Source organism: Chaetodon trifascialis, chromosome 9 (assembly GCF_039877785.1).
Source record: "Chaetodon trifascialis isolate fChaTrf1 chromosome 9, fChaTrf1.hap1, whole genome shotgun sequence".
Lineage (NCBI taxonomy): Eukaryota > Metazoa > Chordata > Actinopteri > Chaetodontiformes > Chaetodontidae > Chaetodon > Chaetodon trifascialis.
Window position 1 is genome coordinate 18,202,909 of NC_092064.1, and position 18,405 is coordinate 18,221,313.

The 18,405-nt window shown below is 39.3% G+C and overlaps 1 protein-coding gene across 1 annotated transcript; it reads right to left on the bottom strand.

The window, feature by feature from the left end:
• Positions 1 to 1,512: 1,512 nt before the first annotated feature.
• ttc12 (tetratricopeptide repeat domain 12) lies at positions 1,513 to 18,126 on the bottom strand. Its single transcript, XM_070970837.1, has 21 exons — positions 17,943 to 18,126; positions 17,466 to 17,620; positions 17,088 to 17,109; positions 15,375 to 15,452; positions 15,145 to 15,266; positions 14,800 to 14,859; positions 14,291 to 14,362; positions 13,738 to 13,798; positions 13,398 to 13,586; positions 10,894 to 10,963; positions 9,794 to 9,882; positions 9,311 to 9,479; positions 8,632 to 8,724; positions 7,531 to 7,594; positions 7,292 to 7,426; positions 6,982 to 7,074; positions 6,699 to 6,767; positions 4,727 to 4,828; positions 4,167 to 4,266; positions 3,670 to 3,898; positions 1,513 to 1,840 (listed from the first exon to the last, which is right to left on the bottom strand). The coding sequence occupies exons 1-21, from the start codon at positions 17,992 to 17,994 to the stop codon at positions 1,771 to 1,773; spliced, it is 2,094 nt and encodes a 697-aa protein (XP_070826938.1). The 5' UTR covers positions 17,995 to 18,126; the 3' UTR covers positions 1,513 to 1,770.
• Between the last annotated feature and the right edge of the window lie 279 nt (positions 18,127 to 18,405).

Genomic DNA, 18,405 nt, shown 5'->3' on the forward strand with positions numbered 1-18,405 from the left:
CAGGAATTTGGCTCCACAGCCAATTGGATTCTTTGTCTAGGGACAATGAATGTCATTTTTTGCATGTGTGTCTGTTCATCCAGTAGATTTCTAGATTTATTTCACCGGATGAATGAAAACTCTGACCTGCTGGTGGCGCTAGATGAAAAGTCAGGGATCAGTGGATTTCTATGGGAAATTCCAATGCCAGTCCCTGCAATATTTGTTATATTTTACCAAAGACGACACTTAAAGAAGAAGTCTGGGGACTGTCAAAAGCCATAGGCTCCCTCCCTTTGGGGACCATGAATGTCAAAACCAAAGTGGTGTACCGAGTGACCAACCTTGCCACCACTACAGTCATTTGAGTAACATGGCTAAAAAAAAACTCCTGTCTTTTTCTTCTCTCCTAAGGTGTCGTAACGGCGTCGCATGTTACCAATATTTTTTAAAGCTAGCCTTTTCCACAAGGCTATCCAATCACAGGTTTGCACATACCCACACACACTCGTCTAGAAGCACAGCCTCTACTACACTATTCGATTTTTCACAATATAGTGTCACTTTTTTCTTTACTTTTCCATTGCAACTGTACACGTCATCACTGTGGGTGTGCAGACATTATGCTAGCAGAGTTACAGCTCTGACCTTCTTATAGCAGTTGGACTCAAAATCAAGTAGCAAGAGCAGTGCTGTGGTACAGCGGATAGCGCTGTTGTCATAAAGCAATAAAAGTCCCATAATAAATTCCCGGGCCCAGCCTTTTTCTCTGAGTTTACAAGTAATCCTCATATTTCAAAGACATGCAGTTCTGGCACACCCCGAACTCAGTCTGACTGTAAACTTTAAATCACAAATGTGTTTATTTTGAGATGATTTGTCCCTCCAGTACTGCCATCCAGGGAATCCAAACATGGATGAAAAAGTAGTTGTTTTTTTTTAGCAGCAATATACGCAGCACTCAGCCGCACCTTTCTGGAAATTAAGTTAAAAAAAAAATAAACAAACCGACTACAGTTTTAAAGAACCAAAAAAATAAAACCAGCACAGAGTTAAATGACGCTTTAAGACACACAATTCATCTGAACCTGTTATTATGTTCACATAGGGGTATGTAAAACTAGCTGTTAAACAAGCAGTATGCGACATAATTTGCATTTAACACACTTCTTGTTAAATAGGACAGAGACAAATGAATGAGGTTTAAATCTCTATGCAAAGTCTTAAATCACAGGGACACATTGTTCTAATCCATAATAATACCATCAGTATGTTCATGCTGCCTGATCTGTATCAGTTACAGTCTGTAACACTGCACCAAGTCAGCTTCACACTGGGTGCCTGTTTGTTGACGCAGTGTATTCTGTCACATGTTTGCTTTGTTTGTTATAAAATATGAATGATATTTTAATGTACTAACAGAAACATACAGATGGTAAGACTGACTGCACTTGCACCCCCATCCACACTTATTCATGGTAATTAACCATATAAATTCACATAGGTATGAAAAAAAAGGACAGCCAACAAGCCAAAATTTATGACCGTGTTTATGTGGATTAAGTTCTTAGGAGCAGAATCATCTTCAAATGAAACCAATCTTTAATTATTATCGCTTTCTTAAAAAAAAAAAAAACACTGAACAAATATATGATGATAGTTCTTTTGGTGAATCTTTGTTTTCTACGATGGGTTTTGAGGGGTCTACGCCTAAAACAATACAGGAGAGTCAACAAGACTGATGACAAGCACGGAGCTTAGAAAATGTGGTACTGTCATGGATTAATGGGTTCATGTGATGAGCTTTATACAGGAGTGCAGAATCTCAAGGCCGTGTAGTTCTCGAAGTTTGCTGATATGTCTGGAAATGGAGAAGAAAAAAAGTTTAATAAAAGAAAACACAGTGACAGTGCGTTCAGTGGGTTGGCATTCACCTGAAACTACACTTTTTCTTAGAAACTAAAGATCAGCACATCAGTATCAGCAAAGAAATATCATTGTTGATCAGTGATTGTATTCATGTCAGCTGAGAGCATAGGAACAAAGGGGTGATCACTTCAATTTTTATTTTGGATCCCCCAGGAAATAGTTGACAGATTAATGGATACTGATAGAAAGTAATCAGTGTAGACCTAAAATATATCCAACAGACAGTAATGGTGTTTGACTAAATGTGCTAACACTTAATTAAACATTATGAAAAACAACTACGACCAGAACAAACCTGAGACAGATATCATGAAGTCAAAACTGTGTCTCTGTGTCTCTCTCTCTTTTTCCCCATTTTTTTTCTATGGAGCTAATTTCCTGCCAAAACTTAACAAACAAAACACGTTTCATGAACACCATGCATTTCACGAACAAACCTGGCGTGGTTTGCAAACACAAAATACCATTAGCAGACTACATGCCAATCAAACAAATACACAACATATTTCTAATGCATCATGCCGAAGAAACAGGGTGTCTGTGCTGGGGAGTAATTAGTCCTCCACAACAGCAGAAACCACAGTTGGGATTTATTATAAGGAGGTATGATACGGTTAGAAGAAACAGGGAATCTGGCAAAGGTGGAGGAGTTGCAATCTTCATATAAAACTGGAATGAGTTATAAGCACAGATCATGGATCAGCTTTGATTAAGGTATGGGCTGGCAGAGGCAGCATAGATATAATCAACTATTATAACGCATGTGGGAAACTAAGTCAAGGCTTTAGATCATGCTGGGGACCAAGAAAGTGTAATACGGTAAGTGGATTTCAATTCACATAATACATTATGAGGGAGCAATAGCACAAATATAAATGGTTTATTTTTAATGAATCTACAGATTATCACTGTTTGCTGTGTATCAATAATGGGGAAGGAGCGCAATATAATATAAAACACAGAAGCAGCGCTCGACCTGACATTTGAACATAATGATATAATGCAATGGCAGGGCCAAGCACATGGAGCGCGATAAATCATACTACAGTAACCACAACCTCATAACTAACCAGCTAACTAATTAACTAAAAGCAGTGACTCTCAGTGCCACCTGCTGTCGTGGAGGGTGAATTACTCAGGACATTTATGAGAGAATCTCAGCAAAATCATGGCATAAAGATGTTGGGGGTTTTTTTGAGGGGTTTTTTTTTTTTTTTGCCTTTATAGGATTGATTTTTTTTTTTGTAGTTGTAAGTATGTATTTTTTCCAAAGCAGGATATATCAGAAATGTGCTTTGTATTTGTTTGATAGGTATTTGCTTGTAAGTGAATTGTGGGACATTTTTTAAACATGTTCGTTTGTTTAAGTTTTGACAGGAAAATAGCTCCATTTCTTTCTCTCCCTCTTTTTGGACTGTGAGGGACACAATCTAAAAATGCATTCAGGACAATGAACACATGGCTCAGTCTGCTGCTGGCTATCTGATGATACAAGCTAAATAAAATATGTATCATAAACAATATTTGAATACTGATTTTGAGTGCAGTTGAGTGAGTTGCAAATACAAATATGATGGACAAATATTTGAATATTTCATGTCAGTCATAAATCTGCCTCATGTGTGACCAACGTCTTTAGAGCCAAAACATCACATAGCTCATTATCAGTGTAGCATTTCATCTGGTCCATCAGCGCTCCTTCAGGATAGTTTCTACAGGTAATCACCAGCATGTGGTTTACAGAGTGAGGTGAAAGGGCACCTGGGCTCAGATCGACACAGCTTCCCAAGAGCAATCGCCGCATTTTGCTGCACAGCTGTCCTCTTAGCGTTCCCTGCAGCGTGGCGCAGTAGCAGCAGCACAATATCAGTGCCCAGCAGGTTGCTGGCAATTCCCTCTAACTCAAGGCAGTGGGCCAAGCACAAGGCTGCATTTCCTGACACCATCTCATCACAGCTGGAACCCAGCAAATGACGCAAAATAGACAGTTCTGTGCAGAACGATACATGAATAGCAAATATAAGGGTATGGCACTTTAAAATGCGTTAACAAACACGTTATGGCATGACAATTTACAAACAAAGCACTCACACAAACACTATGCATACAGTATGAATGTCGACACATATATACAAACACATACAAGTACACAGACATGTACACACACTTCATTTGCTTATTAGGTCAAACTGTAATATTATTCATGAACTAATGAAAGAGCTTGCAAAAGTAATGCTGACATGTCAATCATTTCTCACTTTTATCAGACTTCAGCAGCTCCTCGCGTGCCAAGTGACTGGCAGCGGTGCACACTGTCAGAGTCTTAATGGCATACTTAGTGGCAGTCTCCCCTGTTCCCTGGGTGGCAGACACAAAAATAAGTATGTTTCTAAGTTCACATAAGTATGTTTCTAAGTTCACACAAAGTATGACGAATAACTAATTAGTACACATCTGAAGAGTATCATTGTGATTGTTTAAGGGTATAATATATGTACAGTAAGCATGAGCTCTCTGTTGTTGTTGTTGTTGTGTTCTTTGTTTGTTGATTTAGTTCAAGGTTCGGATATCTGAAGCTTCACACCAGCACATGAATGCACCACACGCATGTCTCTCACAGCCAACGTACTCAGGCCTTGGAAAGAAACTAGGACATACAATTTTTCAGTATTCTGCATTACAAATGGCATGTTTTCTTTAACCATGTCAATATTTAAAGCATAGATAATCTAATAAAAGAAGGTTGGGAAATACAATTTCAATCCACAGGATACAAATATATGTCGGTGTATTCACAGAAACATGTATGGTCATGCACCTTTAGCAGCCAGCGCATGGTCCGGACCACATCCCCCTGAATAGCATGCTGAATGGCTTCAGAAGACTGAGGGAGGACAGTGCTCAGCACACCTGCGGCTCTCTGGAGGACAAAGAAGAATGTTGGTATTAGAAAAGGAGATAATAGAAGATAATAAAACTAGGAAAAAGACAGATAGATGGGAAGACAAAGCATAGAAACACGGGAGAAAGAAAGCTAGCAGGGAGGACTACAGGTAACAAAGCAAATGAGGAAGTGTGGCTGGAACAAGGATCAGTAGGTGTTAAGGAGTGTTTTTCCACCAATTAAGTACAAAAGGTCCATTGCAAAGACAGTGAGAGAATTGCCTCAAAACATGTTTGAGTGAACATGAAATTATTGTGACACTTTAAAGGACAGGAAAATAAAAAGGAAAGATGCGAAGAACAAGCATAAGAAGAGGAGCACATGTGAATTAGAAAAAGGTCACACACGAGGGTGCTTGCTTTCTCTCGGAGGCTGGATCTGCTGAATCACACGTTATCACTGCACGGAGCAATTTGAGGGCACAAAAAAAGTCATTTGAGGCTATGAATTATTCAATAAAGATGACAACAAGTATATTTAGTGTACAAATGAGTCATTTGTGAGAATTACTTGTAAGTCAAGAGCACAAATTAGTCATTTGACTGAATAATTTATAATAACAAAAACATCTATTTGATGAGGTGTTGATAAAAGATCAACTTCCATTTTAAATAATGCAGCATTCAGTCGAGTATCACTGCTCTCATCAAACACATTCACAGCAGCAGAAAGCAGTCATTTCTGCACACTGTCTCCCCACATCCCAGTGAAGGCAGACAAAGACCGAGATATTTTTCACAGCAGTCGGTGGAGACCAAATCATGGCTAAAGAACCACTGAATACTGGATTGACATTTGTCAGGTGGCCAGAAACACAGCTCCAAGGATACGATAATGATGCTTCATGTCTGTTATATTTGATAAAACATTTACAGCAATAACACTGTATGTCAGGGTGTGCGTCTAACATCATGTTCTGCTGTGCTTCTGCTCCCTAGTGACCAGAAATTGATTAATGACGCTTTAAAAGTCTTTGAAGAATATTAAAATGTTACAAGGGTGACTTTTTCTCTCAAAGTGAGCACAATGGAAGTGAATAGCATAGACACAGTGAGTAGTTTCACTCCTTGGCTCACTCACGCACACATGCTCCTTTCACACCTCCTCTCAAGAAAGCGAAACCTAAACGTATATAACTCTTTTTTTCATGTATATAAAAAAACACAGTAGCGATAATTGGGCCGATGGGGACACTATGGATTGGGGCTTAAGGGCTTTGCCATAATCATTATGATGCATTAAAGAGAAAAGAAGCCAGGTGAAGTCAAGACAAGAAAAAACAAGAACAGTGAACAAATATTGAGGAAACTAAGAATAAGGGTGTCAACACGGAAGAAATAATGCCAGGCAGCAAGTGAGTGAGCCTTAAAACAGAGTGAAGAGACAGATGGTTGTAGTGTAGGACTCTGAGGGCATTGCATAGACAGTGTGAAATTGCAATAACAGCCATTAGCACAGACAAAAGCACCTGGAGCTGGAGTTTTAATCAACTACAATGACACATATACACGTTCCTCTGAACACTGTGGATTGCTGTTACCACCTTTTGGGGCACATTGCCAGTGAGCTCACAAGCCTTAGATGAGGGCCATTACTCAAGACAAACGTCTTTTATTTTCATCTAGTTGGTTGGTTTTGTGCTTTGTAGGATGTGCACAAGTTTGGAAAACAAACAAGTAAAAGTTTTCCACAAGCGTCCAACACTGTATTAGTCAAACCTAATAGAAGTTATGACACAGTAAAGCAACTACATATATGATGTATAAGGGTTCCTACTCCTACTATATGAATCTTTTTCCAACTCTCCTCGGTACTGCAGTGTAGTGCTAAAGTAAGGTTTGCTCACAGTTATGACGCCTCCATCACCGTCCCTCAGCAGGCCCATACAGCAATCACAGAGTAAAACAGCATGCTCCTACAAAAAAGGAGACAGACAAGTGACTAAACCAATTTTCACATACATTTCACCTCTGATTAGGTGACCGATTAGGTCACACATCATGGTTCACACAAATGCTCCCTCTTTTCCTTTGTCCACTAGCTTTTAATTTCTGGACTAAATTCCTCTCTAATGAATTTCAGTGGTGTTGCGTGAATTCACAGTAAATATCAAACATCATTTGTCTTACCTGAATGACTGGAGAAGTGATAGTTGAAAGGTTGATGATCAAACCGAGCATAAGGTAAAGGATCTCTGTGCATTCACATGCCCGGCATTGTTTCTGCAATGACAGTCTACACTGAATCAAATGCACATAATGAGTTTAAACCCAGAAAAACATTTTGATAACAGCCGACACAGACTATATTTCTAATGTCTAATTAAGGTCACTCACTACATGGCAGTATTACTAAGTGTTGTGGAATCTGAATGCAACTCAGTGAAGAAGTGATCTGTGGTTTTCTGTGCAAACAGACCAGTCTGATAATGACACTAACAATGGCAACCAGAAAGGCCCTCCAACATTCTGGATCGTGAGCAAAATTGTGACGGATGATGTCATCTCGAGCCAGACCACCAACAGCTGATATAAGTGATGGAAGGACATGCTGATTGGACGTGCTGATATTTCTCTGAAAAATGAAGCACACAGATGTGTACATCTGTCCAGGCACACACACGTACATATTCAGTGCATACTTTATATATTATGAAACTCTGTATCTACATATCTTACCAGTATTGTGGAAAATGGCATAATGACAGAGTCTGTCAACACATCCCTTAAGTGAACGCAAAATCTGGAAGAAAACATGAAAACATTTCTACTGTGCATGAAAGACTCTAGTACTCTAATTAAATACAAAGTCAAGATACTTGTGCTTTACATGAGTATTTCCATTTTATAGACCTTAATACTTCTACTCCGTTACTTCAGAGATGCAAATATTGTACTTTTACTCCACTACACTTGTCTGACAGCTTCTGACAACCATGTATCTCCAAATGTGGTCATTTTTAATGATTGTGATAAACTAAAGGATTAAGTGTTTCTTTATGGGAAATATAAACTATTTAAAGACCCTCTTGGATTAGCTGGAAAATGGTCACAGGGCTGAAAACAGGGCATTATTTCCTTAGCTCATGACTTTTAAGAGGATTTGAATGAAGGACTTTTACTGTAAAGGAGTATTTTCACAGTGTGGTAGTAGCACTTTTACTTCAGTAAAGTATCTGAATACTTTTCTCAATCAATCAAATGTCTTACCGGGTAAGATTTGAAAGACTTGGAATCAATTTGGACCGTGGACCGGTTGTGTATTCACTTTTATTCCAAACCAAAAAAATCCATGAAAGCCAATATTGACCCAGCTGAGCTTTAACGGTTAAGCGAAAGCTTCTCTGGGATAAAACACATTTTTGTTGAGTAACTCGCTTTGAGCTACAGACAAGGAAAATTGATCTCCCCATTTCACTGCTTGACACCTCGACTTATTTCCTGCTGTGTTCGAGAGCCTGGGCTGTCCTTTCATGTCTATTTTCATGAGTCATCAGAGAGGGAAACAGGTTAAGAACAGCCTTTTGCCTTCAAGTGACATTAACACTTGGACAGCACATGTTGAATTATTAAAGACGCCACACTTTCCATTTCTCAGGGGACCCTACCTGACATGGTGTGGCTATGGATTTTAAAATGCTTTTAATCTATATGGATAAGATGTACGGGAGGATAATAGACATGCGGTCTTGTCTGTCATATTCTGAACTCTGCAGTGTCCATAAATAAAATTAATAATTTTCCTGGGTGTGTTTTTGTTGGGCTGTGTATCAGTAATACTTGTTTTCTGTTGTAAAGTTCTTCAGAATGTTGACTGCTGTGTTCTCCTGCTGCTGCGGCTTTGAGATACTCCCCATGAGGTTCTTCACTAACCTAAGATCCAAATTAAGAGGAGAGTGAGATAAAGAAAAGAGGGGGAAGGAAGAGGGAGAGAAATAGAGAGAAAAGGAGAATCAGCAAGTTTGTTAAATGACATGTTCTTAATGAATGTCATCCAGATATCAGCAAATATTTTATACCCTGATAATGATGGCGTCCACCTTTTGACCAATAATCTTCGGAAACAATCCTAAAATAGAGCAACACTATTACTCATTCTTCCTAGTTTTCTGAAAACCCAATCAGCTACAGCTGAGATATTATCTGACCTAAAGATAATAAGAAATCACTTGGGGCACTCACAGTAATTTTTAAAACTATGTCCAAGAGCAATGATATACCACATTTCTTGAAATCTCATTAAATGGATGTGGCAATTGGAGAGACAATCACAAACATAGGGCTCAGGGCTCAAGTCAGTTCACGGATTTCATTAAGAGGGCCAATGTGGAATGCAAAATCATTTCATCACCTGCTCTGAATGGGTAAACGAAAAAGCCTTATCATAATTTGGTTAGAACAAACAATAAGTTTGCTCTCAGTCATTGCATCTGGTGACAATACAAAAGAAATGTCTTACTTGTGCACATTCAAGTTGTCAATGGCCAAATGTCTGCCATACGGATCTTGTGAGTACAAAAATAGTAGTGCTAGGCATCCTTTCTGTATTGCAACATGCTCTGATGTTAGCAAATCAACAATGGACTTTCTGCTGACTGGGCAGGTCATCAGCATTTTCTGGTTTTCATCTGAAAGCAAAAGGAATTCAAAAGAGTTCACTGGACAATTATAATTACATGCACCTCAAGCTGCTACTTGTGTTGATACTGGGGATATGCTTTGTTGCTCATATGGTATTAATATACACAAAATGTGAATAACCGTGTAAAAAAGACAGATAAAAGCTGACAACAGAGTAATACAGTAATGACACAATGCCATAATAGAGAATAAGTATTTCAATCATTTAATTTTATCCTCTATTTCCCACTAACTCAGCGAATGCAAATTGCTACATGGACAAAGATCAGAAAATAAAGTAGTAATTCAATTATTTACATACCATTCCCACAACAAATAGCCCTCCATAATCTCAGAACAGACACACACAACTCCTGGCTGTCTGGATCTTTTGTTTTCTGCAACAGGCAGCTGTGGAGAAAATAAAGTCAGTCGTCTCGGCTGGGTTCTCTTCTAATGGACATAATTGCAAAGTAAATTGAAATATCATTGTCAAATAATGAAAAATGTTATTTACATGAAAGTCTTCCAATAAAAAATGTATCTCAGCACAACAAAGGATGGAAATAAAATCCAATGGTTACTTTATGGCCAAATATTAAACAACTCAGCAATCTTGCTGTAGCAGCACGGCTCTGTACCAAAGGGCACTCTGCTACCATTAAAACCAATGATTGAAGATGTATATTTTAGTGCTGCGCCACGAAGAACGCATGCAATAAGCATGAAAAAGCCCTAAAGAAGCTTGTATGTGCTGCTGCTTGTTGGCTGAAGTTTAGAGCCTGATTTAAGAATGTTTCATTTTTTCCACTTTTTTTGAAGCCTGTAGGCTCAATACCAAGGAGCACCTTGATTCTTGCATTACTTCTTTTTTTCCAGACGAGGCCAACAGCACATGAACTCAGGAGTGCCCCTTCAGATTGTGATCAGGGCATGCAACAATGCACAGGCATTCTACGAGGCTCACACAGATTTCAATTGGTTGTGTCTGGCTCACAGCAGTAACCTTTTTGGCTATTTTCATCAAGCTCAGACTGCCATTTCACTGCACTCTCCACTTTCCAGACACTGTGTTCTGACTTTGATAATGACAGCGCTGACAATGGACAACAAGGGAAGTACGTGACAAGTTAATAATAACCTCACTGATCTGACATGCAGGACTCATAATTTGTATCTTGTGCAAAACCCCTCTTTCTGTGACAAAACACAGGGCCTTTGCTCATTTCAGTGCTCATCTCAATCTTCAGTGTGATCATCTTTTCGACTTTGGGTTATCACACAAACAAGAGAGAAAGAGGGAGAGGAGAGAATGATCTCTCTAGTTTAGGCCATCATTGTCTCTGTATGCCCCTGTCTCTGGGTCCATCTGTCAAAGCACCACAGAGAGCTGACAGCTACCTCTCCCTCTGGTCTCCTTACCTCCTAACCATGTCATTGCTGCTGATGATACTGAAGCCATTGTTCAGTCTGAAAAGGGTCTGGCCTGTACCTGTTAGAGGAGAACAGTAGACAGTGTAAGAAGACAAAAAACTATATATCATCACCAAGTAGGCTCAAGGTTTTAGAGAAACGCAACACCTCTGTCTTTCCGTTTAGCTTGTATTATTCACTGGTTTACAGACAAGGGCACAAGAGGAAATGATAAATAAAATATGTCGAGAGAGTAAGGTACAGTGAGCAATGATATATTTTCCACTAATAGTGAGTTGCAGTATACAGAAAGTAGAGCAAAGCAGTGAGAGGGTACTTTTGGGAGGGGGGAGCTTGTAATGTCAGCCCTGCTGAGATCCTTTCAGTTGTGAGTTATGTAAGTTTTGCCCTTTTCCATTGAATGGCACTGTGAGACAGGCATTATATCACTTGACAGTACACTTTTATTCATCTGAATGAAGAAAAAAGAGAAATTGGATAAGAAATGTTTGCCATTCCACAGTGGGCAGTCAGTGCAGAAGAATAGCGTGTACTACAAATAGTGAATACAGCTTAAAACAAAAACTTAGCATTTCACCATGATGTGGATTTTTTTTTTTTTTTTAAATATCTGTATGGTTTACTGACATCTTTTGAGCTTCAATCCATAAATCCCACCAGCCTTAGCTGTGTGGTCAAAGTACCTGAAGTTATACAAGGCCTATGTGGGAGCAGCAATGGGATCCACAATGTAAGAATAACAGCTTATTTTTTTTTGCAAAAATACAACAAAATAAACACTCCCGAGAAGGCCAGTGACCATGATGAATTGCGCTGCAAGGATGTTGTATAAAAGATGAAATTTCTGCCTTTTGGCAGTAGCTAAAAAAGTTTTATTAGAGGTGTTAGAGTTTCAAAGTCATTTCTTGGGTCAAAAACATTTACAAAAATATCACTGACACAGGAGGCGTGAACAACTTGGAGAAGAGCAACTGCTGCCCGTCTACAATGGCCCCTTTTCATACAATACAGGACTTGAAATATCAGTTACCTTTTCAACCTGATGCCATCATTGTCAAATGGGTGTATGCAATGAAACATCTTGTTGCTGACAAATTTCCTGTTTTGAAGCACAAGATCACAGTTCTGTTTTGCATGCTGAGAAGAAATCAGGCCTGTAAGAGCATGCTCCATCCTGCCTGTTTGGCTCAATTAATCTATAAACCATCTGAAGCAACTGTGTGACAACTCAGGAAAAGCAATTAGATATGATCTGTCCCATCATGTTGCAATATGGGATTTGTTGTCTCTTCCTTTTAGTGGTACTTTTATGAACAGTTGTAGTGTGGACCAATGCTCTTTGTCAGTTTCTATGAACTCTTTTCTTCTTCATCAGGGAACGCTGCTAGAAATTCTGAATCCCCTGACAACAAGTCACTCTTGTCCTGAAATATATATAAGCATTGACAATCCCTGGTATGTTCCAGGGCCTCCTGTCCATCTAGAGGACCTCAGGCTAGGCTGTCATAAATCTACAAAGCCAACAGACAGGCACCACCATTCACGAGCTACCTACTCTAAATCTGACAGGGTTGAGTGCAGGTATCCACTGAGGTTATGGAATAGACACCTGCTATCACAGGTGTTTCATTAAATTGTACCCAAGACAGGTGCAGAAGGCTTAACAGTGTTTGCTGTCATCCCATAATAACCACCCTCTATATCTGCTCTCAACACCAAATACAACTAACATTGCCAACACAACCCTACACCAAATTCTATCACCTTAATATTAGTCATTTTACTTTGAAAGTTCTGGATTCATTTTAACATCAGTTAACTGACTGAACAGCTGACACCGCTGACTTGGAACAGCCCACTCAGCAGTTCAGCAACCAAATTACATTGTCATTTATACACCAAGGGAAAGTCTGATTGTGCTAATTGAGATCATAGCAACACTGGAGGTTTGACTCATTTCACTCACGGGCATTGCAAAATAGAAACAATTTATCATTGATTTGATCATTTCAATCGGCAGCTGTTTAAGTGTGATCTTATCGCGTTACATTGTGTTACGGAAATTACAGCTATCCTCTGCACAGTGGCTCCCCAGGCAGCACTGAGGTTTTGCTCTTTCAGTGTGCCTTTGTAGAATATATTGGAAATTTGCTCACTGTGACAAGCAAACGGAGCATGAAGAGAAATCAGTGATGGACAGCACAAAGTTTTTCCCTCACATCCATTGTCACGGAGCAAGACAAGAAACAATTTGTTTTTGCAGCCCCGCTTCACCTTATGCCATGGTCTAAGATGTTTGCTGTGAGCACTTAAGTACTGTATAAACTCTTTTTCTCCTTCAAGTCTTCTTAACCTTCCTGACCTGAGAGACATTTTAGCCATAGAATGGGAAGTAAGTGGACCAGTGAAGCAGGTTATTGAGGCAATGGTGGGCACGCAGAGATTAAAGGAGAAAGATAACTGTGCAATGCTTGCCCTAAAAGAACACTCACAGTCAGTAACTGCTTGTGACAGAATCTCAAATCCTCCACAGTAGTAGAAGGGCATCTGGCCAGGCCTTGACAGCTTCTCCAGCAGCTGGGGCACTGCTATGGCCTTGCCATCTCCCTTGTCAAACTTTTGTATCGCATTCATCTCCTGACTCTCTCTCTCCTCTTCCAAATCTACCTGGGTGAGGTATCCTGCATGGAGAAAACAAAGGAGATTAAAAAGATAGAAACCAAATCTCAGTACAAAGACATGATTCATTAAGCCAGTGAGGGCAATTTTCACAAAAAGACTTAAATACATTAATGCCCTCCTAACATTAATCCTCCTAGAAAATAACACTACCTTTCACAATCTTCTCCCTCCCAGGTTCAATTTCCACCATCTTTTCAAAAGAGTTTCTGGCCTATTAAAGAGAAGGATCATTAGGTCATCATTACATTCATTGCTGGTTGTATGACATGCTTCACTGGTCTCTTTTAGACACACAGATATCAATATGGCCACCCCAAAAGACTACTTTAGACTCTTGTACTTCAGTACAAGAGTGTAGTATATAGAAAAATGTGATGCACCTTGCAATAACTGTGCTAAATAAAGATCTTTAGCAAGTATCAATGTAAAATATAAGGCAAATATTTTCCAATGAATGGATTGAAATAGCTATAAAACAGATTATACACAAGATTGCTGTGAGACAAGGCATGCAACATGCTTATACCCACTTTAACATCTGATTAAATTAGTTCTCTCTTCCAGGCATACAACCTTCATTATCTATGTTTTGCTGTAGTTAGATGACATGCAAAGTGTAATGATCTATATACAAGAGCAATGTGTAAAAGAAAAACCACACACACAGGTGTGATTAGATGTAATGAGAGGTGATTACACTCACCTCATTATGTTTCTTCAAGGCCAGATAAGCTTTTCCCATGTGTAGGTAAGCCTTTATGCACCTCTCATCACACTGATACAGAGAAAATGATCATGACAGTGTATAACACATCCACATAATGGTGATTTAATGTGTCTGCATTGGTAACACTACCACAGTAAGAGAGAAAAGTTCAATCCGATCCTCAGAGACGCACTCAACTCAAGAAAGCTTGGTATGTGTTACAGAAAATCACTTAAACGGTCGCATCATAACGCATATTTGTCATACAAAACTAGAGTTAGCCTTTTTACTATCAACTTGCACTTGACTTGAGCAACCCAAAGCAAACATAACTCCAAACCAACTATCAAATTTGGAGAAACTCATAACTGCTATTCATTCATTGTGTATCCTGCATCTCTTACTGTTGTCTGAGTGCAGTGCAGGACAGTGAATCTTCCTGTTAAACATATCTCCCATGAGCTCTCAGAAGAATTGATTAACCCTAGTTCCCAGCCAGGCCTTACCTTCAGGGCCCATTCACAGTCACTGATGGCCTCCTTGTATTTTCCCAGCTTGATGTAGGCCTAAATAGATGAAAATGTTGGAAATGTGGTAACTGGGCATCAAAAACAGCCAAAAAAATAAATGTGGCTAGTGGTTATTAGTGGTGTAGGACTGTTTGGTTATTAATATACCACAAAGCAGCCTTTCAAGATGCTGGTGCTCCGCAAGGGAACATCTTCTGTGAATTATTTGTCATTTAAGCCTTAAATCTAGGATCAACTCACTGGATTCAATTATATATCTTTCCCTACAAAACATCATTTGTGTTTTCATTTTAAAACATTTAAAAGATGAAAAACATTCACCTGTGCTCGGTTGGTGTACAATGGCAGCATGTCCCGTAGTTCAGCCAAGCCGTCACTGTAATACTTCACAGCAGTTTCATAGTCTTCTCGGGCATAAGCTTCATTCCCCTTGTCTTTGAGTGCTGCAGTGAGACCAATGGTACAACACTTAAAGTGACGTATTGCTGGCTCAACATAGCAGCAAACTGTTCACTTTCAACTGCATCTTTAAGGAACAGGGAATCACACACCCGTCGCTTTTTTTTCTTTTGCAATCCTCTTTACTCTCCTGTCTTCAGCGTCTCTCTCCATAATCTTCATGAAACTCTCTGGTCAAAAAAAAAGAAAAACCTTTGAGCATGAGTGCTACAACAGAGAAGGACTGAAGAGATATCTTTCATTCAGCAATACTTTACGTTGCATCTGAATTTTCACTCTAAGATCTCCCTTGCCAATCAATCACTGAGTCATAAAAAAACAGCTGGGTTCGTAGTACTGCATGTATTTGTACCTGACACTGTGTTAGAAGTGCAGTTTTTATGCTAAACCTAATCAAGATCAGGTAGGGTAAGTTAAAAACTGTTTTGCTGTCCCCTCAGCCTCAAGCACAGAATTACTTTTTCCTCCTCATTTATTGAATTGAGTGCATGTCAGCTTTAATATTGGTGGTCTCACACAGAGGTGCAGAAGGCACAAGCATTTGCAGCTTTATCACTATTGAGGAGTTTTACCCACAAAGAACTGAAAAGAAGAGTTGATTTGATGAAAAGTTGTTTTATGGGGAAAACCAGATTCAAGTGGCTCGACTAAATGATACATAACCTATACAAGAGACACATAATCAAAAAAAAGCAGTATGAGCTTTTACGTATGGATGCAACACTAAAAGAAACATTAAGCTCTGATAGGCATGTAGATGTACAAATAGAACTGCATGGTAACCTAGAGCTGGCTCCTACTTGTGAGACCTCTCCAACCTTGTGCGATGTTTACACACAAGTATTTCTGTAGTATAGTGCCTTGGTGGCCTAAACAGTCAAAACAGTCAATACTAAAATTCTTCTATTCTTCTTCTAATACTGCAAATCTTAAGAGGCCTCTAAACAAACAAGCCCACAAAAACACATCGAACATGTCCAATCATTCATATCCTTGTAGCAGTGCCCTCCTCACCAAGACATACTGACAGTTCGATAGGGGAGCGAGTTCACTTCACACCTTTATCAAACGTCTGCCAACTAAATTTCCAAAAATAGCACCAAACATAGGGCATCTGAACGGGTCTGAGCAGGCAAGTGGCAGATGTGGCAGTGTAAAACATGATCACCTTTGAGACATAAATTCCAGAAGGCCACTGTAATGCTAAGGACACACCTTTTACCGCATCTCTCTTCCTACTATGGCACATGGTGAGTCACCAACCTGCCAAACAGGCGCAGCTGAATAAAAACTCTCCCTGCGCCTCAAGAAATTGTCAAGTCTGCATGAAATTCCAATGAGGACACACAAAAACAGCAAAAATCAACTTACTGAATAATGAAAAACAGTCAAATGTAGCGTAGGACGGCAAATCAGAAATAAATCTTTCAACAGAATAGGCTCTAAGTTATACTCATGATCAAAAAGACTGACTGACATAAGACTTGGGTTACATGATAATATTCACAACAGCTGCTAACACCCCAAGTGAAACATCTGCACCTTTACAGCTGTTTATTCAGGCAGGCATCATTCAACAAAAAATGGTTCACCACATATAGCTACGTTTGTTTCACAAATGTGACAACATCTTTTAAGCTCTTCACTTTGTTCTTAGATTATCTTAAAAATATGATACAACAGTATATTTATATTGTATTTTGTTTGATTTCTACTTGGCTCATATAAACCTTTCTTGTGCAATGAGGACGAACAAGTCTACTTAGACAATGTTTCAATTCAGTGCAACCAAACAAAATGCTCACCTGGGCTTTCATTCTGCAGACTCTGTAAAACAGAAAAAGAATGATTAAAATAATGCCCCCTCCTCGTCACTACTTGAAAGGTGATGTACACCTTGTCTCTTCTTACATGACACAAACGGACAAGGTAGACAACGCAGTACGAAGGTGCTGGTTGTGTATACGTGTGTGTGTGTGTGTGTGTGTGTGTGTGTGTGTGTGTGTGTGTGTGTGTGTGTGTGTGTGTGTGTGTGTGTGTGTGTGTGTGTGTGTTTATTGTGTTGAAGTGGCAGACACAGCAAGAGAGAGCAAGAGAAAGACTGAGGGAGGATGACTGAGGCAGACAGAGAGTGACAGAAGGAGTGCCACTGTGCTTGGGTGACTTTGCGTGCATATCTTTACCGAGGAAGGCTGCAGCGGCGGGTTTGTGTTGATAGTAGTCTTGTTGACTTTTGTCCAGCAGGGTTCATCCAAGGCAGCAATATAGCAATCAGCTTTCTCCATTGCTTTTTCCTTTACTTCGACATCAGCAGATTGAAGATCCATCACTAGCTCACCTGAAAAGAATGAATGACATATCGTACTGTTTACAGTCGTCATTGACATGTTTAACATCTAACCGCACCATATTGTATGTTGTAAAATGCACGTTTAATATACAACACTGGAACATTACTAGCTATGTGCTGATCAATATGGTGGTCAATAATGCCACTAAGGTTAGGAACTTACTTATGTGGCAGGTTAACACATACAATCCTTCTGTATAGTTGGTCAACGAAAGACATTAGTTTTGCTCCCCTTGGCTATAGCTATTTTAACTGGCTACTACGTTAGCAATGAGCTAGCGTTAAGAAGAATCACAACTATATTACTCACTTATTTTGTCAACATTCTTCAAAAAGCTCTCCAAGTCTTCAAGTGTGTCCATGGTGTGTTTGGTCTTAAAAGTCTGCGTTTATTTTTTTTAATAAGATAAGCAGCTCTATTTAATCTTAGCAAACGCTGAGGTTACCCACGCTGACTGTTGCGAAGTCTCCGCGTTCAGTTACCATAGTGACGTGATGCCTTCAGGGTCGCTCGTAAATCTCTACACGTAAACTTGAAAGTGCACACAATTGTCGTTATTCCACAGTAATGGGTGATAAGTACTGAATGAGAGATTTGTTGTTTAACCACACCGGGGTGCACATGTAGAGCGAGAGAATTAAGATGTTATTTTAAACAAAAGTCCTAAGAAATATCAACAAGGCTTTGTCTACCCATTGTCACTCATTCTAACTGTCCACTGCTACTTAAATGCCATGTGTTTTTATTTAAAAAAAAAAAACGATCAAGTACC

What these genes read in the sequence shown, in the direction of transcription:
- ttc12 (XM_070970837.1), bottom strand. Translation starts at nt 17,994, where the DNA reads ATGGACACACTTGAAGACTTGGAGAGCTTTTTGAAGAATGTTGACAAA. An exon ending in TGTACACCAACCGAGCACAG is followed by an intron (nt 14,860 to 15,144) that starts GTGAATGTTTTT and finishes TCATCTATTTAG; the next exon opens with GCCTACATCAAGCTGGGAAA. An exon ending in TCACTTCTCCAGTCATTCAG is followed by an intron (nt 6,768 to 6,981) that starts GTAAGACAAATG and finishes CCTTTTTTGTAG; the next exon opens with GAGCATGCTGTTTTACTCTG.